The sequence below is a fragment of the Charadrius vociferus genome, unplaced genomic scaffold (assembly GCF_000708025.1).
Source record: "Charadrius vociferus isolate BGI_N301 unplaced genomic scaffold, ASM70802v2 scaffold282, whole genome shotgun sequence".
Classification (NCBI taxonomy): Eukaryota; Metazoa; Chordata; class Aves; order Charadriiformes; family Charadriidae; genus Charadrius; species Charadrius vociferus.
Genome location: NW_009647731.1, coordinates 6,057,767 through 6,082,922, shown reverse-complemented (window position 1 = coordinate 6,082,922; position 25,156 = coordinate 6,057,767). Strand labels below are relative to the sequence as shown.

Genomic DNA, 25,156 nt, shown 5'->3' with positions numbered 1-25,156 from the left:
TACTACTACTAAAAAAATTTCCACCTACATAGGAACCTACATAGTTATCCCGTGCGGACCAGCCCGGGTACAGCTGCATATGAAGCTGTCGTTCCTTTCTTGCTAGTTCATAGTATTTCGCTTGTTCTTCTCTGGATAACGCGTGCCACTGAGGTAAAGAAAAGAGAAAAAGACAAAATGAAAAGCACAAGTGTGGTTTTTTTAAGCACGTTAACAGCAGAGTATATTATTTATATATAAATACATCAAGAGTTAATTTTCATTTAAAAAAAAAAAAAAAAAGAGATAAAAACAGATGATCTGGCATGCTGCCATTCATATTTTATTTATAACTCCAGATTACAACTCCAGTAAACTCAACTGAGTCACAACTTACAATTTACATTCACTCAGCCCCTTTGTCTCCTGACGAGATAGGAGAATTAAGAAAACTAAACAAAAAGAAAGAGCAGGGGAGAGGGTCCAGAAGCTGAACCACTTGTCCTGAGCCAGATCTCAGTTACAGGTTTACAGAAGGTCCCCCCCTCCTTTCCCCACAGGCACCCCGTCTCCTCTCCTGGCTCTCACAGGTGCCGATACCAGTACTGTACACAAAGGTTTTTTCCTTCCTCATTTACTTTTCTGCCTGTTTTAGGACAGCATAAGAATCTGAGATTTTTTCATCTATGGGTCATGGAAATAACACCGAAATAACACTGCTATTAATTAACTCCCCCTCCTCCCCATGAATGACCCCACTGGCAAAAAGTGACTGTGAAAACCAAAAAACAAACCAAGGCCTTTGGTTCGTAACTTCCCTACCCACTATCAAAGTATCAGGAAAACACAGCGATTCAGGAGGTGTGAATCCTACCGAGTTTCAGTCCCTGCTTGTGCTTCTCCCTTGTTACCTACCCTTCGACCAAGGATTTGGTTGATGGCCGCGCTCTCTTTCAATGTGCATTCTGCTACAACTTTTGCTCTCATTTCCTTCATATACAACATAAATGCATTAAGAGGTTTCTTTATGTGTGGCTTCTTTTTCTCTTCTTCTTTTTTGGAGTCCTGATGTTTTCTGAAGGGTAAAGATACAACAGACATAAACCTCACAGTGGTAACTCTTGTGAATTTATTAAATTAATCCCCTCAATCCCTCTAGTATTAATCCTCAGGCATTAGTCTCTAGAAAGAGGCCCAAAAGGTTCTCTAGGGCCTTCACCCTGGCTGCTGTATGAGAACAGTTTTAAGAGCATTATAAGAAAACCTCTCTCATATTAATGCAATATCACCCAGTACCCTCTCAGCCCCTAGAAGAACCTTGGAAGGACACTGGGACTCAGGAAAATGGGTTCATGGGGAGGGAGTATGAGCATGATGGTAGAGGAAATAACTACACCACATCGTCACTGGGAACTGAAATGCTGTCTTGCTGCTTCACTCGAGAAACGACAGGCAAGAAGCACCAGGGGCAGAGCTAGACCAGGGCTCTCCTCAGTTCAAACCTAGACTGGATACCAGCTCTCTCTGCAGCTCTGAATAAGCCATTTACGCTCTGATTTATTGTCTCCTGTTGCGTATGTGATACCTCACAGCTTCAAATCAGGCACTGAGTAGCAGGGAAACTGGTCAGGAAGCCTGAATCTTGGTCAAGAAAATTCCACTTCCTTGTTAAAATGAGGGAAAAGAATAACTACTTGTCTACATCACAGAACGACTCTGACAGACCATTACCATCATATTGACACACTTTGGTAGTTAAACCATGTTCAAATCAATTAGAACACAAGAGAAAAAGCAATTAAAAAAAAATATTTTACAGCAAAAACATTCCTACAAATCCAAGCCTTTTTAAAAGCCACGCATGCAGAGGTGATGCTTTGGGTGTTCTAATGATAAAACATGGGAAGCAACAACTTACGAGCTGTGGAGTGAGCCGACGTCACTCTGGGAAGATTCCTGTTTGACTGTTGGTGTGACTATGGCCGGATGAGGGATTCCAGTTGTATGTAAACTATGGTGTGGCGGGACCATGTGTGGAGGAAACCTAGAGGAGAGAAAGCTGTGTAAATCGTCAGAATAAAAATGAATGAATGGGGAGGGATGTGTACACACATTAAAAAAAAAAAAAAAGGCATATAACAAGCACATGACAGCTAGACAAAGCATATGAAAGCTGGCAGCATTAATTAGCAATAAATTAAACATAATGACTCTTCTAATGTCATTAAAGCCAATCTTCCCCTTCATTATCATTACTGACATGAGACATCATGATTTTTAACATCTTTAACAAAAGGCAAATTCAACTGGACGAACTTGGATGAAAGCGGAATTTCAGCTACCTGCAAGAAAATCCACCAGTCCATTTCTTTGCTAAGAAATTATCTGCGGCAACCAAGGAATCAATTTTTATAGTTCTGAATCATGTTGTGAATTTGGGATGACATCTTTTGTTGCATATTGACAGCAAAATAAAATATTAATGCAAACACAATCTAGGTGCATTTTTGATAACCCTTATAGATGCCTCATTAGCTACATTTTGTTGATGGAGCAAAAGAAAATATTTATTTGTGTCTAATAAATCTCTGAGTCACATTGTTTCAAGAGAAACAAGAGTGGGAAGATTGTGGAATTAAGTCAATTTCAACCCGTTAAGGTAACCTAGGAAGGCTTAAATTCATGCAAAATAACAGTCTAGCCTTTCTAAAGAGAAACAATGTTGTCAGCTTTATAGTTTATGGTCATATACATGGACAGGCCCCAGTCCTGCAACTGGATTTAGAGGGATGTGCAGTCCTTCTGCATGAATCTAATTAATCGGTCGGGACCACAGCACGGAAATGGCATAGTTGTTCAGACTTTGTACTTTTTAACCAAAATGAACAAACATCTGAAAAGCAGGATGGACTTCTTATCATTATTTCTCAACAGTCTCAGAAAGGTTTTGCAGTGAATAAGGAAAGCACACTACAGCTGACTGCCTTTCCCTTAGAAAACCTCCACTGAAGTCAACTGGTTTCCAGGGAATGTGATCGAGCCTAAAAATTAGCTTCAAAGTAACTTTCCCAAAAATCCAAGTCTAACGTGATTATGGCAAACAACAAGATTTTTTTATCACTGAAAATCCCTGCTCTCATCCCAGATTTTGAACCCATTTTGTCCAAATAAACTACCCCAAGAATACTGAACACGCAATAGGATAAAGAATTATTTCTTCTATCATCAATATACAATGATTTTTTTTCTATCAATCAGGATATAAAATGGAGTGATATACCATGGATAAGTAGACTGTGTACAAGTGTCAGAAATATAATGGGATTGCTTTATTTTTCTCTCTTATAAATTCCATTACTGAGCTTAACTCCCCCCAGCAACTGCCTAGACATTCCCTACATTCACCAGATGACAAAGTAGTACTTTCATGAACAAGAGGTACTGTCCGCCACAAGCTCTGAGGATCTTTGTCTATCAGCTGGTAGTACTCAGGATCATTAGACAGAAGCATTTTGTCTTTGAAGGCAGTGGTGGGAAGAGCAAGGACTGACAGGGAGAATGTGAAATTGTTCAAACTGTAGAGAACTGCAGCTCCTCCCAAAGGCACGGAGACAAGGAAAGGAGGAGGGTGTGATGGCAGGGGAAGAGGAGAACGGGCAGCAAAATGGTCATTCCTCCACGCATTTCTACTTCTGCTAAAGACCCATGGACACAAATCTCCACGTGGATTGTCAAAATGCCTTCCCTGTTCTCTGACAAAAGCAGCTGGGAAAGAAATGCATGTTTGGGGAAATGCTTTGGTGCATGGTAGGTCAGAAGAGAAAACAACAGCGAGGCTGCAAGGAGAGCAATGTCCTGGTCCCACTTATGCCACAGAATTGCCTCACCATCAGCAAGACACAAACTGGGCCTTTGTATCATTTTATTCTGCTCCCCCTCTCTCTATTTTTGTGTGCGTGTATATTTTGATTGGACATACTTAAAGATTGTTCACACAGTGCCTGAGGCCTTCAGCCATAGTACAACGCAAACAATAAAAACGGACAGTAAGAGCTATCTTTAAAAACATAACTTACAACCATGGGTGAAAATAAAACCCCGACCTCACTGAAAGTGGTATAAGCAGTGATAAAAAGTTGACACACATCCTATTGAACGACTGACTGTGCTAGGCAAGACCCAATGTTGAAGAGAGGCCTATGCTGCTGGGGCTAGCTAGGGTTCAAACTGGAACGAGAGCCAGTGACAACGGAACAATGAAGGATGAAGATGGAGACGAAAAGCCTACCTTCAGAGAGCAGGTAGGAAGAGCTGCATTTGTTTGACATAAGGACACAGTGGGAAGGGCAGTGGGCACAGACCAGAAGTAAAAAGCCGAGTGCAGTGGCAGCAGAAGGACAGAAGGTATGAGAGTGGACCTGAATAACATTAGACTCATCACTGGAGAAGGGCTTCCAAATATCACAAGAGACTGATTACAGCTGGAGTTAATGGGGACAAAACATGGTGCTTGTTAAGCTTCTGAAGAGGACTTTGTGATGTGGCAATGGTAACTGGGTCATACACCGGCTTCTCAAATGAGGATCCACTCAAAAACTAAAACATACTGCAAAATGAACTCTGCCTAAATGGTGGATCGTTGGATGGTCAGGACGTTCAAAGGAAACAAATTCAACAAAAGATAGGGGGTTATTTTATTCATTTATTTTTGATGAAGATTTAAGTACCTCCAGCTAATAAAAAAATGAGGAGGGTGAAGAAAATCTGCAAAAAAAAAAAGAAGTAAGTTTCCCCCTAATTATGGGAAAAATGTCTTCCCAATTACTGTTTAGGAGAAAGAGAGTAAGTATTTGCACATTGGAGAGTGACCAGATGGGGAGGAAGGGCAGTGGAGGAGGAGAAGCCTATACATGCATATTGTGTGAAAGCCTGGAGGATGGCGAAGCCTCCAATGACTTCAGCTGGGCTGAGATTTTACCCACTGAGCTCTAAACTTCAGAGACACAGCAACCTTCAAGAACAGGCAGCTGCAGCTCAGTAGTTATTTTCGGGGTGGCAGTTTCTCCAAGGAACTTGTGTGTTCGTTACCAATGACTATTCATTATTTCACGCTGAATCTCTCTCCCTCCAAGACACAAGGCTACCTAATGGACTTACACGCCCCTTCCTATGACTGGAGCTAAAAACATGACCCAGAACCCAAAGTCATTTGCACAATCCCATGGACTTCAGTGGGCTGGGTGGGGGTTTGGCCCAAAGTCCAAGTGCCTATTTACTTCCATGTAGACATCCACTCACATGGCAATCCGAGTAGGGGGAGAGTGTTAATTTTTAAGTTCCTGGCTACACTCCAACTTCAGTAATTACATTCAGCAAAAGTGAATTTCCCCTGAAATTTCAATTACAGAAGGTATTTTCCACTGCCACCACTTAACTGCTGTGCAGTGTTTGTCTGGTATAATTCTGTTAAATTATTTCCTGATTTCCTCTCATAGCAGTTGTTTTTTCACAGTCGGTCCACTGTTTGCCCATCAGTCAGTTAACCCTGTCTCAATTTACATTAAGAGCATATTACAGGGGGGTAATGAAGGATCAAGAGATGGTATGAGCGTGATGCATGCATACGAAGGGAGTGGGGCGATGCTACAAGCAGAGAAGAGAGTTGCAAATGGTTAAAACAACCTGAAGACACTATCTTAATAGTCTAAACCATTTATGAAAATCACTATTAGTCACCCATTAACCTTTTATAAACTATTCATAAGCACACTCTAACTAATGAACTCTAATTACTAAGCTTAGGGAATATTCGGGGTTGGGAAGCAATATATGCTCCAAAGGTCTATACCATAACGCAGGCAAAGATGGAAACCGCTTTTAAAGGAAGGCTCTGGAAAAATGCGGACGTGGTCTTGGGGGATGGAGGGGTCTGCCCTGACTTCAAGATCTGAGCAGAGCTAAGACAGCAACCCTGAGGCTTGTACCAGGGCTGTTGCCCAGAGACCAGCCATGACTAGCAGCGTGTCTGCAGGCAAGCGTGGGCATCCCCGGGCACGCCAGCCCCATCTCCCAACTACGCTGGCTACTCCGGGCAAGGGCTGTCCCACGGCTGAGCTCCGGCACTCCAGCTGATACGGTGGGCATGAGAAAACATGCGTCCAACCACGTATCGGAGCACAGTCTGCCCAGAGGGTGTTCCCATGTATGGGAAACCAGGAGAGAAGTTTCTGGGCTGAAACAAAGGATAAACATCTTAAATCTATTCATCAGGCTGTGTGTGCGTCTGAGCATGTGTGCGCGTACGGGCGCGTGTCAGAGAGAAAAAGAAAGGCTGTGTGCGTATATACACACCCCTCACCTTTGCCTAAGACATTCCCCCATATTTTTTTCTCTAGACAAGTATTCCATGAATTGCAATAAACACCCTAAAAATTCTAAGCAGCTCATTATACACCACTGTCTCCTTTTATGGCTCCAAGCCAGAATATAATGATGAGTCTTAACTTGTTAAGGACAACTAATTTTTTGTTCCTGGCTGTCTCAGGGGCTTCTCTCTTACTCACTCTCACTTTACTTCACTGTTGACATGTTTCTGTTAACTGGATGTCATCTGCCTGCCTTGATTTTATGCACAAGCAGTGGGATGCATTTTTCTGTGCAACAATTCTGCTTTGAGTTGCATTAGATTTGTCATTATTCTCTCATTTTCCCCTTGCACTTGTAACATTTCATCTATTCCTGCCTTATTTTTTGAGCCACGGTGCACCCACATTATGGTTTATACATGATCTTGCTCCCTTTGAAGCCGGCGGATTTCAGAGCCAGCCCTCGTCAGGAGAAGTGCCTGCTACCAATTTAGCAGGCTGAGGGCCCCGAGCTCCAACAACTCAATCTAAAGGGGGTCACAGGGTGGCACAAGCGAGTGTCAGCAAGTGCTGTTTAATTGCCAATCTAGGCTTCTCCATGGTGTTTAAAGTATAATGACCCATCACTTAATTCTGAGAAGTCCTGGCCCTGCTGCTGAATGGAATGAATATCAAAGGATGTGCTAGAACAGGGCAAGGAGCCTACATTTCCTATAACTGCCATAAGTATAATAGACCTCTACTTCTGTCGTCCCATTACCACAATAATGTATTTAATTTGCTGTGTACTCTTTTTAACTAGATACCTTTCATAAAGCCTATCTTGGGAATATAGCCTCCCCCCTCCCACATCTCCCCCCTCCCTCAAATGACTAGCCTCTCTAATAATAATTAAACTAAATCAAGCTCTACTTTGCCTCACACCATGCCTGCAAGTCTTTTATAGATATTAAAAAAAGATTAAATGGAGGGAGGGAACCATTGTTTAAATTTGCAGCGCTCTCCCCAGCCCAGGATTTTTTTTTCTCCCCCATGCTGGGCCTATTAATTTTTTTTAAAAAAGTTGATTTTCCAGTTGTCTCTCTATTTGCTGCAGCAACACAGGCAAATTTTAATTTTTGCTTTTACTCTACTTATCTAAAGCACACAAAACACGAATTTCCCTACCTATTCACTCACGAGCTCTAGTTACAGGTTCCCATTTCTCAATGAGGTGTGTTCCACCCCCCCCCAGTCTTTTCTTCCTTAAATCCTCTATACACCAACCTTCCCATATTAAACTGCAGAGAGGGAGAGGAAGGGACAAAGCAGGGAAGAGACGAGGAACTTTGCTATGTAATGCATGCTAATTTAATTATGTGCCATCATCAAAATGGATTAGCTGTTTCAGCCCATCAGGAAAGTCTAAACCTCCACCGATTTAATTAACCAGACTGAAAATCAGATGAACAGAAAATAAAACTATCATTAGGAGCAATTAGCGATTACTTAAACATAGTGCTGCCAACCAGTTTGTAAATAAAACTAGCAGCCCCTGGAAAATTAGATGGAATTAATTGGAGGTAGGGAGGGGGAGAAATATATACTTCTAAAGCTTTAGAGGGTCAGGCAGGCCCTTTTATGTTCACTATCAGTGTTTGGAGCTTTGGTAGGGGAAAACAGTGCAATAACCTTCCTCCCAACTCTGCTTGAAGAGCAGCCCTCCTCCCTGCCGAGCCTCCCCTCTCGCACACAGAGCGCTGCTCTGGGTGACAGCCACCGAGAAAGCAAAAGGTGTCACGACTTCTCCTTCTTGCTTTTTCAACATCGCATTCTCCCGGCTTTTTCATTTAGTTTGGCTTTTAAAGAAGACTTCCCACTCCACCACGTCTCTCTCCAAAACAAATTCTTAAAGCCCAATGACAGCACAAGGACACCTTTTTCTCCTCAAATGGGAAGGTACCCCTAGTCCTCTCCTCCTCCGCCCAACTGAACAACTAAGGGGGACTGTTTAACTGAAGTGCTTTCAGAAATATGCTTCCTAGACGAAGTGCCCTCCTCTAGAGAGGGCAGCACGAGGAGTTACATTTGCTCTTGGTTCAGGACCTCAGCATTTACACTCACCTTGACATGGAAGCATTGACGGTCAGAGCTGTTGGGTAAGGGTGGCGGAAACCCCCTGTCGTGATTGGGTACACTGGCTGACCTTGCCTGGCAAAAAAGAAGGGAAAGAGAGAATGAGAGAAAGAAAAAAAGGGTTTAAAAAAAAAAAACAACAAAAAACTTCTCTCTGCACAGTAAGCTTTATTCTCATTTGATCAGAACAAAAATCTTGGGGATTGTACAGCAAGGATCAAAGGAAAGAAACACAGAACAATTTGAATGCCATAAATCTGATAGGAATGGCTAATTAAATTTTATAACCTCTGCTTATGTCAATAGAGACCCTCTCCCCAAGCTGAAACTAGGTGTTTTGTTGTAATAATTAAAGGCGAAGTCTCGCTTGCTTTAATGGAGCCATCACACTAATTGAGGGCTACACATCCAAAGGAAAACAATAATGAATGTAAATTTATACCAAAATAAAGTACAGTGAATCAAAGGACTTCAGTTGCGCTTTGGGCCTCTTTCGGTATTTAGATCTCGGTGAGAAAACATTAAATTAACAGAGCTTAATTTGTAGCCTTTTGTCAGATTAACAAGTGTTGACAAGAGTTACCGGGGGAGAGTCCCCAAGAAGTATTGTGGGTAACCAATAGACAATCACACCTCATTACAATAATTAAAAAATACAGCAACATGCAAAACAGCATCCTCATGAAAGACACACAACTTTTTCTGATTGAGGTTTGTCTATGCTGGCTAGTTCTTTTCATCTGTCCTTCAAATATATCATCTGACTGGGCAGGATGCTTTCGGGGTTGGGGGGTACTATGCTAGAGACATGCAGGCCAGCTGAGGATAGATGGGTTGGGAAGTTGATGGTGAAGCATGAGTGGCAATGAGAGGGGAAATAAAAACCTTGGGTCGCTTCTGCAAAGTTGGCCATGTTGCTCTCCTAGAGCAAAAGCAAAGGTGATGGTATCACTCCTCAACAAAAACCACCCGGAGAAGCTGTAAGAGCTGTGGGTAGCGAAGTACACTATGGGTGTTGACTTGTTATAAACCAGCAGCGATGACAGAGTCTTCCTGTGACAGGTGGCGATTAGCACCTGGCTGATGAAACTGGCCACACACAGCAACATTTGCGTGGGTTTGGCAGCCATGACATGAGGTTCAAGGAGGACAAACCTGTGTCTACACACAAAGGTGGGAGGCTCTGAGATACAGATGAGCAATGAGGCACAGGTCAACGACAGCTGGGAATTTCTTCCCTAGGCTCTCATGTCTTTAATGCTACTGACTTTTGGCATAAGCTGAGTATATTTGTTTTAAATGCTGAGGCTGTTACTGTGCAAACTGTAGCTAAGCAGTTGCATCAGAGGAGCGTGAGCTGGCTGTACTGCAGCTAGGCCCTGCAAGCAAGAAAGAAGAAAAGGAGCTGACATGTTCTACCAGCAGTCAACGTCCTACGTAGAAAGTAAACCACCACAAATGAGGAGGAATTTAAGATTTCAGGGAGCAACGCCCTGGGTTTTTCTTCTGCTCATCCTGTGCCTTTCTGGAGAAACAGCCTTCTGCAGACAGCTGATGGACACGCTTCACCCTCAGAGTGGGACAGCCTCTACCCAAGCATGTAGCATGACCACCGTGAGAGGAAGGGCAGCCTACATAGTGTCCAGAAGCCACATGCTGAAGCCAATGCTGGAGCTCCAGCTCTCCTGCATCCACACTTCTGTGCTTCAGAAAGGCCCCCAAAGCCTTTAAGGCCAATCCCTCTCCCTGTCTGAGAGCTGGGGGTGTGTGGGGACCCCCTGCTCTGCCCTGCTCTCCTATGGGCTGCGAACTCACTGCCTTACGGAGGGCAAACGTTTTAGCACAGCTGGCAAAACAACCTCCAGCAGGAACAAACTATTTTTAGCTTTGGGCAATTCATTTCTAAAGAAATATGATCTCCCCAGAACTGATGAAGCCTGTTATATGAGAAAAATGGGGTAATAGTCCTGATTTGTAATGCAGAGAACCATTGTATCCAGCAATACAAATGTATTTCATAGGTATTTAAATCAAATATACTGTACAAAAGGCCTAGGCAGTGCTTAAGTGCGTTATAAACCCATTGCAGAGATGGCAACATTAAAAAAAAAAAAAAAAAGAAAAAAAGGACTCATTTACTGGAGGGAACCTCATACCCAACAAGGCTCTGCAAGTGGGATATGAGGAGCTGAAAAGAAAGCAAACCCCAAAACTAACTTTCCACAGCTTTTCTCTGAGCCACTTTTAAAGTAAACTAATTCCACCTCCTTGTTTGCAAGAAAATTCCATTCCTCAGATGCCAACTGCTCAGCCACGTCTCGACCAGGAATGCTGCTCACTGGCCGATGTAAAGCTCTACTGTTTCACAAGAAAAACGAAAGGGGTTTCAACGGGGAAGGCCAATAAAATTTAAAATTGCACATTTATAGCGAGGACGGCCCTAGTAAAAAAAGAGTCCGTGAGAATCACCCTGAGCCCCCAGAAAACCAAACTTGAGAAAAACCCACATGGTGGAGTGTAAGAGCATTAACAAGAAAAGGACGTTTCTGCAGAAGGGTTTAAAAATTCATGCTTCACGGGCCATCAGCTGGTTGAGATGACACACAAAGCTCTGTCCAACTGCTCATGTTTGTTTAAGACCACATGACCTGGCAGAAGTTTTAATTAATCTTCATGAGGTGGGTAAATTCATAACCACTCAATGAAGTGGTAGTTGGCAAACAGACTTATCTCAGTGCACACACACATGCGCGCACACACACACACAATTTTTAACATAAATTTTACACATCAAAAAAGAAAAAAGAAATTAAAAAAATGGAACTCCTTACTGTGGTACTAACCATCCTAGCGGATGGGGGATTTGTCCTACAGTGCCCGGTGATAACGGATAATAAGGAGATATATCTGGAGGATGTGGAGGCCTTGGAATTCCTATGGAAGAGGAACATAAAACAGTGTTAGTATTGAGATATAGAAATAAATAGAACATAAGGAAAAAGCACATATGTTTCTAAATTGCAATCTATTCATTTTTATTACAATACTCATGCCTTCACTTTGAATTTCCAAGGGTTGTTTCACAGTCTTGTTTCATAAAGCGAGCCTCTTGGCATCTTGTTAAATGAGATTCAACCAGAAAAACTGATGTGATTCACTCCTTCAGTCACCTCTCCAATCAGAGACAATTATTTTGTTGTCTGCGATGAGAATTTAGGAGTCTCAGCTATAGTTCTGGTGTGACACTGTGCTGGGTGCTGTCCTAAGCACTCAACAGAAAGATGGTCCCGGTATCAACTTCATGGTTATTTTTGTCTCAAAGTCACCAAAAGAGCCCAGGCCCTACCCATACTTTGACTGCGTACTCAATAGCATGGCGCTATTCCAAAGTAACCTCCAAAATGAGCTACAAAGTCATTATAATCGCAAATGATGTTTGCTTTTGAGCAAACCTAGGAAACCTTCCCAAAACCTAGAAGTGGAGGGGAGAACCCCTGGAAATGCTTGCTAAAACAGGGGGCAGACGCCAAAGGTGTGCAGGGGAGGACAGAGGGCTCATCTGTCCTCTAAAATTGGTGCAGTTCCTACTCGGAGAGCAGAAACCAGCTCCAGACGCAAGCCTTAAATCTTCGTGCTCCTTACACCTTAAGAGCAAGTAGGAATTACTCAGAGGAGTAAGGGTTACAAGACTGGGTCTTTCAATTAACGAGCCAGAGCACAATTACACAGCAGAAGCAAAATTAAAACAGAGAGCATTAAAAGGAAGGGATACTGTATTCATGGCTAAAACCTATTTTTTTAAGTCACTCAGGAAGCTTTTAATCTCTAAATTAAATCTCCTTGTGTGACATTTTCATGCAGACATTGCTTTTTCTCCATTACAAAACCCAAACAGATTAACTGGGCTTTAACCATCCGGCGAGCTATTTGCACACTTGAAAGAATGTTCACAGAAGAAAAGTAAACAGTCTACAGACGTTAATCATATGTTTTACGATAACCATTTAAAAGCTATTCCCTGTACTACCATTATTTAAATGAGAGGTTGACTATGCCACTCACTTGCAATATCCAGGGATGGCGAGCTGGATTCCTTTTAAGCCATGTGAAGTTAACATTAAACACAATTAAAAGGGGGTCCCCAATTGAAGCATGAGGAGTGAAAACCAGCTAATGCATGGCCTCACTGAAGGGCTGGGCTTTAGATAAATTATCTGCATACGTTAGGGCCGACACAGAGTGATTCCTTTGGCGTTAATTCAGTTTCTGATGTACTTTCCAATTAACTAGCCGGGATTCGGATTAACAAAAACAAAACCACTGTCACTTGGATCTCAGTGCAGCCCGAATAAAGAAGACTGACACCATCTGACTTCTCTGGGCCCTCAGGTTAAACAGGGACTCTTAAAAAGTTAGAATAACATGTAAATTCTACTCTATAACACCAATAAATCTAGTCAGGGTTTTACGCGGTGCTCTATATTCAAGACAACTGCCCTTCAGGCTGAACTGAGAGTTGGGTAGACTTACATTGGGGAAAAGGGTTGCAAGTATAGAGCTGGAGCTAAGTAGTTAGAGTGGATGAAAATTCAACATTATAGGAGGAAAATGGCTGAACTCCTGACACAGAAACAATGGGATTTGGGGAATTAAAAGAGATTCATTTTGAATCCGGTCATGACCCACCACCTTTAAAATTCCAGCTGCAATTTTGTAAGTGCAGATCACAGAACGTACATGTTTAACTCTCTGGGTCGTGCATGCAAACCAAGCACTTGGTAGGTCGAACTACTAGATGGGGTATCACGCTTGCAAAGAAACACACCTGCGAACGACCCCACACATGCAACTCTGGTGTCACCCTGCAGAAGCTTTATGAAAATTCACCCAGTAGGTTTCCTTCTGAAGCCTAATTGGCTTAAAAAGAAACTATTTTGGCCGTGTTCTTGCACATGTTTGACATTTTTACATGCCCCCTTTGGTGCTCCAGCACAGGAAATCCTTTCCTCCTAATGCACAAAAAAGATCCACTCACCCACTCGCAAAAAAAAAAAAACCCCAAAACTTTTTCCCACCTACCTGTTTTGGGATCTACGTCGGCTGGTAAGTGTGGAGGAGGGTTTCCCGGTGTGAAGTGCTCATTGCTGTACGTGATAAGCGGCGTAAGAGGGTGTACATGGTGTGGGTGCTGCACAACTGGCACTTTGTTAGACTGTCAAGAGAAAAAGGTCGATGGCGTTAGAGGAGTGCCGGTTACTCCTCACTGCAGCACCAGGCATGACATAGAGAAACCTGAGGGTTTCAACACGGTCCTCAGACTTTTCCAGATTCCTTCTCGGTGTCACCCTTGCAGTTTTCCTACCGTCTTGCTTAAAACCTCCTCACACACTTTCCTTGCTCTTGAGTTTCTTTAATCTTTTTGACCTGTCGTGCTCCTGTACGGAGCAACAGCAATTCTTTAAAATTTTTTCCTTTTTATTTTATAATCTTGCGCTTCACCTCGAAGATACAGGCAGACTCCTCAGTGAGGGGCTGACAGAGTCCCCCATTTAATTAGCACGAGACCCAAATGCTCACTGACCTGTAGGTCTTTTCCTTTCCCCTTCCTGTCCTCGCTTTCAGTTCTGCATTTTACTGCTCATTGCAAATACTCCAGATAAAAAGCCTTTGTAGTGCTAGAGTATTCCCTTCATCAGCAAGCATTAAGCTGACAAGCGATCACCTGCATATTTTATATATATATATTTTAGAAGAGCTGATTAATTATCAATTCATCAGAGAGCGGTAATAAATGGAAACTGGATACTGATGAATTAGGCTACTAAAATATTCAGCTATATAAATAATGGCAAAAAAAACCCAGATAAGGCCATTGAAATTAACACTCTTGTGGGGGGAATAATCGCACAGATATCATGAGATTTTCCCTGTCACATTCCTAGCTCTGGGGGGGAAAAAAAGAAAAAAAATCTTTTTCTTAACAACAATAAAAAAAAAGAAGAAGAGGAGTGAATGAATGAAAGGAGAAGGCAGGCTGAACTGTAACTTACCCTTACAAGATCACAAAGGAAAAATTAAGCTGAAACAAGCGAACTGCTGGACCATTTACTGCGAGTAATCCAATTGCAAAAAACCCTATTCCCCATAGAGGATTTTCACTAAAATCCTACAACAGGGACATTTAACCAGATTAGGTACCAGCAAAGATAAAGAGGCTGGTATTAGATGATGAATGGATTAGAGTCAGGTTTCATTTTAGAATGTGTCTTCATTTCCTTTTATTACTTTAAGTAAGGAACAACTTGCATTAACATCAAGTAAAAGGAATCACATTAAAATAAAGTAGTGATGCCACGGCGGCCCCCGATAGCGCCGCTGCCGTTCGGGGTCTGCCAGCATTCTCCTGCTCACCCTCCTGCCCGAGGCCGGCTCCCACCCCACTGCTCGCTCCCCAGCACCCCCAAACACGCGCCCGCGCTGTGCCGCTTTAGACAAACGACTATCTGATCTTGGTTCCAATGCTGTGAGCTTCCCTTAAAAGCATTTCAAAAATAATTCAGTTATTCTTTGAGAATGAGTTTCTAGACTGGGGGGTGGAGGGGTGGGGGGAAGAGGGAAGACAGACAGAGCGCTACAAGGAAGAGAAACATCAGTCTTCCCCCGAATAAACAGGACCCTCCATCGTGCTTTGGTCAAGCTAAGCTTCAGCTCTGGCTTCTCCAGCCCCCCGTCCCTGCCCTATGTAGCTATTTGACTCACCCCTTTGAGAACCTGCAGAAAAAGTCTACATCCAAGAGAAATGAGCTAAGTAGCAGTGCTTATGTTTCCCACAATTTGTACCCCGCGTATTTCTTTTTGCAGCCCTTCCATGGAATGATTCCCCTCTAATACCACACTTGTAGCACAGGAGACAGTCCCACATCGAGTGGCCACAACGCAGGACAGTGTGCAGTCGTGACAGCCAACGCTATGAATTACAGCACGTTGTGTTGGCTGGGTTGTAGGTCAGGTCTTCTGCCAGTTGTACAACCAAGGACAACTTTTGGCCACACAGACCCATAACGGTTTTGCATCAGGAGCTATGGGGCTTTAGCCCCTTAATTCAAAACGCCAAAGGAGATGCTCTAACCCAACATCCATTCTCTTCCAAGTGAACCAACCAAAGCAGTCTGACAGTAACTGAAAGGTTTGGGAAGGGCTTCACCTAACAAGCTGTATTACACACCATGCAAAGCAGCAGGCATCTACTCAACAACACATGACATTATATGCCAAACGACCACTTGATCTGCTTCACAAAAAACAATCATTCCCAATAAGAGGGACTTTTGCTGGTCAAGAATTGTGTGAATTCTTGCTATTAAGTGACACACAGTGTGGCTGGCAGCTGCTGTACCTCTGTGCTCTCCCAAGTCTATCTTCACATCATTCCAAAAAACCCTCACCCAGATCCTGACAGACATTGAGGGCTGTCTTCCATGGAGAGCTTATTTTTGTAGAAACTGGAACTGGTTAGTTAAAAAAATAAGTATGTGACAGAATAACATTAGAAGGTCTGACTTAAGCCAACAAACAAGAAACAACACGTGAGAGGAAAGCTGGACTTACACGCCCGTACCACCAAAGCCAGATATATTATAGGGGGTTACATGTAAACTGTGGGAAACTACCACCCACTGCTTTGATATACCAAAACCCCCCACAATATCTCCACATAACAGCACAAATGCCAAATTATTATGTATTTTACTCAACACCTTTCAGAGAAAAATAAAAAGCAAAAGAAAAAAAAAAAAAAAAAGAAGTTAAAAATCAACAACCAGGAGTTTGAACCTTAGTCTGCAAACTTTTCCCCAGGTAAGTCACTTTTATTTGGGTGAACACCCTGCACTCAAACAGACAATCCGTGTAAAGGTACTGGATGTAAGGACAGGATACTTTTTAGCCACCCTGATGATGCTGGGGCAGAGGTGTGGGGAGAATGCACTGGGGGAAAAGGGGAAACTGTCATCTACGTGCTCAAAAATACGCTTTCCGGGACAGAGGAGTGTGATCCACCGCCCCTGCAAATCAGTGTGCATCTGTATCACTACCCCAGGCTAGGTTTGTATTCTGCACTGTTTATCACACACTGGGAACAGGGACCGTAAGTCTGCTCAGAATAGCACACGCAATTTGCAAGCCAAGCTAATGATGCATAATATGCTAAATACGCTGCTCTCTAAAAGCAGCATTCCTGAAGTTAACTACGCTTCCTTGGAAAAGAGAAAAAGAAAGGAGTAGCTGGGAAAGAGCAGGATTAATCCCACACATGCATCCTCCTTTGAAGTCAATGGGAGCTCTGCCTGAGTAACAAGTGTGGTCCTAACCCCATCCACTGGCAGTGAAAGGTAAACCACACAAGCCATCAATAGGAGACACCTATTAGGTGACCTTAGCCGTCCCTCTGCAAAAGGCCCTTCTCCAACATACATTTGCGAGTACTTTATCAAGGGTAGTTTTAAGCTAAAAGCCATTGTGAGATGCATGAATTTCTCTGGCAACTCGAAGAACTCCATTTATGGCCATGTAAGGCCCAGAAAGGGGAGCTGCGCTGGTACGCACAGATTAGCATCAGGGCATGTGGTAATAGGACGGGAACAAGCGGAGATTTCTAGACAGAAATCCCAGCATCTACAAAGTACCAAGTCATCTGCTGATAAATCACTCCTCTCCACTGAAAGCTGGGGTCTCGTACGCTGGGTTAGAGGGCACGGTAAAGAACTGCAAAAAAACAACAGAAGTTTGCTTTTCTTGATAACCCCCGCCTGAAGCAAACCAGAGGAAATTGTCCCCACAGGGACTCAACTACTAAATCTCTCTATATGAATTTGAAATACTTCTGGGAGTGCTTAAATACGGATGACTTTAAGCAATAACGGAGCTCTGGAATGGGGGGCGGGGGGAACAACTACCGCAAGAAATTTTGGACTGATGTATGTTTGAGAGGGATACTGAGATCCATTTAGCCTAAGTTGTGATAGGTGCCTTTAGGGAACAAAAAAAAAAATATCTGAACTTCAGATTTAAACTGCAGGGGATTGTGTGTATAAATTGCTGTGTATTAGTCTTTGTTGCATGGTAAGGACATTTCATTAACAGGATGAAAGATGCTTCTATGCGTATACAGCCCAATTTAATACACCCCACTGATGAATACTCCCCGTTTATTGAAGAAGTTAATACATGCTGTATAAATCAATAGTTCCCAAGTCTCTGAAAGCAACACAAGACTTGCACGAGATGAAACATTGTATTGTTGAGCACACAAAGAGGAACCAACCTTTAAATAGGAAGAGTTTGTTACTGCAATTTCTGTTTGCAAATTCATAGCTTGTTTGCCTTTGGTAATAAAAACATGGTATCAACTGAAGTCAGAGAAAAACATGCCAGAGAGGCCAGAGGATTTGTCCTCGCCAGGTCAATGTGCTGTTAGTAAAAGCGGGTGTGAAGGGAAAAAAAAGAAAAAAGAAAAAAGCCACCCAGTCGGAACACAAGCCATCATGGCAATGCAGCATCGGTGCAGCCAAAGCCTTCGGCCTCAGCAGAACGGCCGGCAGGAGACCCCACCAGGACGCGTCCCCGGCCGAGCCGCCACAGGCAGGGCAGGGGGGATGGATGCTTCTGCTCCAGCACAGCCCGGGACTCCCGCAGCCGGGGACAGACCCCCATCCCCGACCCAGGGTGACCTTTTAAGTGTACTTAAAGCCTCAAGCCCTGCTCGCCAGGCAGGGATGGGCTACCACCCGCCAGGCATCCCCCGACCGACCGCAACTGGGATGGACTGATCAAGCCCTTGTGCCCCGGACCCCTCTCCCCTTCCTCCTCTACGGGTAAGGGAGGAGGAAGGAGAGCTCGCCATTCACCATAAAACCTATTAATCAACAGACACTGAAAACAAACGGAGCTAGAGCTCCGCCTGCCTTTTTTGCCATGTTCTCCTCTTCCCCGTTTCCCCATTGCTTTTCCTTTCTGCTGAAGAAAGATGGGCCCTGGAAGTGCCTTTATAAGCCTAACACAATAAAACAAAAGCAGCACAGGAGAGGGTTTGTCAGCTTTTTCCCCTCCTCCAGGGTGGATGCAGAAGGTCGACAGTGGTCTTGAATTAGCAGGCCCTCCTGGAGCTGCTCCCCGAGCTTAGCAAAGGGTGCCGTTCTATGCCAGTTCATATCAAAAAAACAGGTTTATAACTTATCGCCCTGTATTTTCCAGATGGTGCTATTGCAGCTCTGCTGACTATGGCCAGTGACATGCTAACAGATGTTCCCGAGCTGCTCTGCAGCTCTAAGGATGCTCCTAAGAGGAGAGTTTATTTCTTTTTCAGTGAGCACCACTCCGGCCCCGGGGATCACCCACATCAGCAGCCGCTCCGGGTGGCACCCTAAACTTCAGCAAGGAAACTCCAAACCATTCCGCTTAACTGAAAAGCTAAAGCCAACCAAAGCCACCAGCTATATGTAAGTTAGTCCTCATCCCCTTCCCAAGCGTAAAAATTCGGTGCCAGTGATGAAGCGTTTCCTGCAAAGGTCGCAGATTTAATTTTACCCGGCTTCGTTTAGCTAGTGGTGTCACAGTTTATTTTTTTTTTTTAAGGATGCTTTCACACCTGACTAAGCATTTTCTCCTGTAAACTACTTCCCCTTGCTCCACTATGGCTGATACAGTGGCCTGAGCCCTTTCACAGTTTAATGTAGCTGATTTCTGCCTAAGGTCCTGCCCTAAGCTAACTGCCCATTGTAGCGGGAGACAAGGCCTCCATTGATAATCACAACTCCCTGCTAAAAAAAGGCTCATTTTCCTCTTTCACACAAATGATGACAGGAGCACTGACAACCATGTGCTGGGACAATACCCCCCCCTAGACAGAGCTTGCCAAAAAAAAAAAAAAAAACCAAAACAAAAAAACAAAACCCCCCACTGCCCTCCCTTAATTAAAAAAGAAAAAAAAAAAAAGAGGGGGACACCACACTTTTGCATCCTTCTGCTTCTTCCCCCTCCCTCCCTGACCACGTGCCTACCTTCCCCTCCAAAAACTCCCGGCTTAACAAAAAAAAAAAAAAAAAAAAAACAAACCAAAAAAAAATACCAACCCAAAAAAACCAAACCCATGCTCTATTAGCAATCTGTCAGACAAAACAACAAAATCAGCTTCCTGGCTTTAAGTGTCCAGCAATTCATTCAAGAAAATAATCGGTTTGGGTTTTTTTTTCCTCCTTTACCGATGATGAAGTGCCCCCTGCACACTGGAGCACTAAGCCACCCTGCTTGACATTTTCGGCATCCTTTCTGTAAGGGAGCGAAGGTACTGGGGGAAAGGGGGAGGGGGAAGCGGGGGTTTGAGATGTTCAGGAAATTTCCACTTAATTTCGCCAAAAGGCAATTATGTGAAATGATCTGGTGACAATTAGCATACGCCAAATCCTCTAGCGTTAAAGGGAAAGAACTGGGGGTTAGCTATCTAATTACTGCCTGGTAGTTCTCATGCGGGAGAATTAAAAACACTAGTAGTAAAATGTTAGTATTAAGTGTGCTCACGCTTTGCTTTCAAGGCTGTTGTGGACTGTAATCTTACTGCTACAGTATTTGGGTGGTTTGTTTTTTTTTTTTAAGTAAAAAAACCCAAAAAACAAAAACCCCAAAAAACAACTTGAGGTTTTAAATACAAGTGAAGTGCTGCATCCTTGGGCCATGTGGTGCTACTCCAACGTCAGGTCAGACCCAGACAAGCACCTGCTTGGACACTGCTGTGTGTTTTCAGACCCCTTTAGCATCACTTGGAACTACACTGATGCCAGTTAGATTTTACCTCGTTCATTCTCTAAATGCTTTATTGATAATGAGAGAGCACTGCTGCATCTGCTCTGCCTGATCTAAACACCAGTTTGGACACAGGAGTTTCCCCAGCCTACAGCCCAGGAACTGTGGCCTGCACGTGTCCAGCCTCACACTGCATCTCAAAATTAGAGATGATTTGATCAACAGGTGAATTTCCCCATGCAAGGAGGACAGGGCAGTGCTCAGACTCCAAGTTTCAAGCACCGAGGTGCCCAGATCTGTTTCTTCCATTCCAAAAGGAGAGGCACAGTTTCTTCCCCAACCTGACAAATACGCAGCGCTTTCTTCGCATACTTTAGTTAATTACTAGACCGATATTATCTCTGTAGAGCAGGCAAGCCTTCGTTCATATCTAACAAGGCAAAAAGCAGAAAGACTTGGCATACGTTAGACTAACCCCGAAAAACACTGTTTTCTTAAGCAGTACCAGTACAAGGTGTGCTGGATACACAAGCACGAAGCAAAGGAGACTGGTGAAACCTGAGCAGGTCTTCAGGAATCGGTCCTGACCATAAAGGGAGTGGAGAGGGGAGAGATACAGAGCAATAGTGCAAGCACGAAAATTCAGAAAAGATGGGAAGGGGGGAGAAGTGAATATAAGCAGAAGGGAGCCTGTAATTGCCCTGACAGACCTTATTTGTTACGTGCTTTGTATGAATACCTGCTAATGTAATTTTACTTACTGCCTAGCATCCTCTAAAATGCCACATCATAGACAGCTTTAATTCTTGCATATAAATCATGTAGTTCAGCACTAGACAGACATATACTGTAGGAGAAATAGCTCAACTGATTTTGTTAGGTTATCTGTGACTTCTGCCTACAGTAAAAACTTCAGCATGAGGCTGTTAAAAAACTGCAAGAAATGAAAAAAAAAAAAATTAGCATGCATGCCTATACCTACTTGTATTTGGCAATTTCAGTAATAACAGTATTATTAAAAAACTAACACGCACACACATGCCCTAATGCACGACGCCAAGCTTTCAGTACAGTTTTTTTAAAATGCAGTATTCACAAATTATAGCAGACTGTGCTCAATACCGATACACAATATATCTAGCAAATGCATATTAAATAGCTTAACAAATAACAAAGCTGTAAAAAACATTTTCATTTTTTATTGTGCTAAAAACAATACACGCTGCCACAGAACAACTGAGTGATGAGATCAACTAAGTCCAGGTCAATTATTTACCGTATAAATTCAACAAAGTTTCCCTAAAAATGTGACGTTAAATGCACATCAGAAGCGAAAACACCTTGCAAATATTTTGGAAGAAAAGAAACAGGAACGTTTGTACAGCGCTGTCAGGCCTTTCGCCCCAAGTCCCAACAAAAAGAATTCCTCTAAAGGTAAAATGCTTCCAAGATCTCACCACCAGCCATGTAAAACCTGCCTATGCCACAACATGCAGTGAAAAAAGAAACATCTAAATAACTCTCCTTTTAGATTAATTCATTTTAGATTAATTCTGTAGAATTTTATCCCTTGTTTTATGCAAGGAAAGGTAGATAAATCAACTAAGCTACTCGGGCAAAGGCATCTTAGAGTAGTGAAGTGATAGAAATCCTCCTCCTGGATGAAGTGACTCTCTAAACAAGCTTGGCAGAGTTAGAAAAGAAAACAGCAGAAAACTCAAGATTTCCGCAAAACCTCCAGTGAAAATGTGATGCATTCTAAAATTTTTAAATACCTTTCTATTTCCTGTGTATAATTCACGTGCAAGGCACAGAACTGGCTGAGGGGTAGGTTTACTTTCTGTAATATACATTATTAGGAGAAAAAAAGCCTGATGGACTTCTGATAACGAACACAGAACCACTGTGTCAAAACACATGTTATCTCATATTTATCAACATTTAGTATTATTTTTCATACACCTTTATCACGGGGTGAAATCGTTTTTATGTAGTGCCTCTAAAATTTTCACCTTTCACATTACAGCAGAGCTTTCCGACGAATTCAGAAAATCTGAGTGTCAACCAAACACAGGATCAAAAGCACCCAATTAAAAACTACTACATACTATTTTTAGTAATAATTTAAAAAAAAATAAAAATCTCGTTTTGGGTATGACAAGAGTTAAACCATTCCATCTCCAAACCCCCTTAACTGTATCGGATGTGCCCTGCCACAAACCAACTTTTTCTCCTTAAAAAAAAAAAACAAAACAAAAAACCCAAACAAACAAAAAACAACAAACCAACTCAAAACATTTTTACCTTCATGGTTTCAGAGTTAAGGAAATATCGTACTGAACTGAAGAAAGCTTTGAAGTGGCCCCCTCCGCCCCAAAGGAGAAAAAGAAAAGCAAGGCTAGTGATGTCATGGTCACTGTGTGAATGTACGACTGCGGATGTAACGCACAGCTAATACACGCGCGCACACTTCTCCCTCGCTGCTAACCATTGTTCCGCATCCAGAAATCAGCCCCTGAAACCTGCTGTACACCAGGCTCTGAAACACCCCCACTCCCCCAAAACACACCCCGAGCCGACCCTGGATGCACGAAAAAAAAAAAAAAAAAAAAAATAATCCCTCCCCACCCCCCCTTTCCCGTTAACCAAACCCCAAAATCAGGCGGAGGGAAGGGCAAAGAGGAGGAGTGCAACAACTCTGCCCCGCTGCACCATTGTGTCGCGACAAAAACGGCGCTCTGCCGCTCGCTCCTTGCCACTGCTGTACAATTAAAGTGTCATCGAAAAGTCACGCTTCCCCCTACTAAAAAAGACAATTACCATAAAATAAATAAATAAAAACAACGTCGCTAACAAAGGTCACAGCTGGAGATGCTCGCTTGATTTCTCCCCCCCCCCCCTTTTTTTTTTTCATTCCACATGGGAGGAAAGAAAAGGAGAGGGGGAGAGGGGGAGAGGGAGAGAAGTCACATCAGAAGTTCAATGGTCAAGACGGAAAGCGCGCACACAGAAAGTGCTACTCACCCAGCAATTCAAATTGAGATGCCAGCAGCCGAACTGCTGGAAGAGAGAGAACCCAGAGGCAAGTGCTCCTCCTTTACCACTCATATCTTCCATTCCCACTAAAATTGCATCCCTCGGGTACATAACAGCTTTGTCTTTCCTTCTCTTAACCTCAAAAACTTTTTTCTTTACTGTCTAGATGCCAATTGTGCTGGCTTTGTATTATTTTCCTTGCAGCTTTTCTCTTTTTTTTTTTTTTTCCCCTGCTCCCCCCCTCACTTAAAGTACTGGAAAAGCTGTCTTAAAAGATCAAGATGTCTCCAGCTTTTTGGCCTGGTGTTTTCTGAATGCTCAAAATCCACTGTCATGTTGGCTGTGAGAAGTGTCTTATTTCTAAATTGTCGGCTGCGGTTATCAAAATTTAGAGAAGCCTCCTCTCTTTTCCTATACAGCACTTTACCATCATCCTTCCAGAGAGTGGGGAAAAGCCTTTTCCCCCCGCTACGCAGGTATGCCTGCTCAGAAGACCTAAAAAGCAGTTACCTTGGAAATCAATGACAATGCTACTACAACCCAGGTTGCACAGGTATTACTAAGTGCAGCGAGGAAACGCCGGCCGGCCGTGAGGGAGCGTGATCAGTTAAGTGTAGCAAGCAGTCACTTTATCTGCAAGATTGTCAAATCCCTCAGAACAAATTTCTTAGGAGGAGAGCTGTAAGGAAAGTATATTTTCTTGTCATTGTAACACTGAGGTGACATTTGGCAGACCTTTACCATTACCTCTGGTCTCTCTCCCCCCCACCCCTCTTTAGCATTTAATATTTCTGTAAATCACTGACCCTGCTGCAAAAGCGATGCAAGAAGAGCTTCGAAATCACTAATGTTATGGTGCCCTGGCTATTGTATTTCCCCAAGCTGCTCCTGAGCGAGAATAAAGAGGGGTACCCACAGAGCATCACTGAACTGAGCACGGATGAAGCCTTCTCCCCTGCACCTCGCTCTCACCTATGAGAGTGGCAAGATGCCTGCTTCCTAAATCTGAGCAGGGTACCGAGGGCAAAGCGCAGCATCCCAGTTCGTCAAGAGTCAGTTTCTCATCTCTTATTTATCCCTTTCCCTAAAGTTGCCAAGTAGTTACTCTGCAACAGGGGCAAAAGCCACAAAGGCTGCTTTAATGGGGAATAATTAAGGAAACCGTGGCCACGTTCTTCCCCTCCTCACTTTCACGAGTTTGCGAGTGCTGATGGATGCTGCAGGCAGGGAGAGCAATCGCCATGCGGGATGGACGCTGCGACTGCCATGCGGGACGGATGCCGCTGCAGACGAAGCACTGAAGGAGACCGGTTGCAAACACTTGTCTTCCCCGCGCACATCTGGGTGACTCACGCGAGCGAGTTCACACCTCCCCCTCCCCGCATCCCCCAAAGAACGAAACAGCAGGACTAAATAAACATAGGGAAAAATTAAAACTGTTTGAAACGGTGGAGACCTTGAGTGGTTCCAGGTTTGCTTTTTAAGTGGCAGTTTAATCTGCGAAGGCTGTGGGCTAAACAAACAAACAAAAAAAAACCCCAACAAACCAAAACTGGCACCCAGGACCCGGGGGAAAAAAAAAATTATTTAGGGGCAGATGAAGCATGAAGGGGGGAAAAAAATCTGTGCGTTTCGTGTCCGCCCGAGCACCGTGTCCCCCTCTCCCGGCACCGCTCTGGCCTTGGCGCGCACAGTGTCAGCCAGCAATCTTTAAGGCCCTTAATACCAAAACAAAACCCCGCGATTTCCCTTTACACGGCAACAACAAAAGCAACGAGGCTCCAGTTTGACAAGTAAAAAGCCCCAACAACACGGCAACTAATTGCCTTCCCTCCCCCTATTCACAGCAGCCACCACACTCCAGC

The 25,156-nt window shown here is 43.5% G+C and overlaps 1 protein-coding gene across 1 annotated transcript in view; it reads right to left on the bottom strand.

Annotated features, from left to right (window-relative positions):
- Positions 1–25,156, bottom strand: part of TCF7L2 (transcription factor 7-like 2 (T-cell specific, HMG-box)) — a 116,553-nt gene that overhangs the window by 12,725 nt on the left and 78,672 nt on the right. Inside the window, exons 3-8 of the mRNA XM_009881631.1 lie at positions 13,539–13,671; positions 11,291–11,393; positions 8,448–8,534; positions 1,898–2,023; positions 895–1,054; positions 41–148 (exon numbers count right to left, since the gene is read on the bottom strand). Coding sequence (XP_009879933.1) covers positions 41–148; positions 895–1,054; positions 1,898–2,023; positions 8,448–8,534; positions 11,291–11,393; positions 13,539–13,671 — 717 coding nt within the window. The remainder of the gene's footprint in view (positions 1–40; positions 149–894; positions 1,055–1,897; positions 2,024–8,447; positions 8,535–11,290; positions 11,394–13,538; positions 13,672–25,156) is intronic.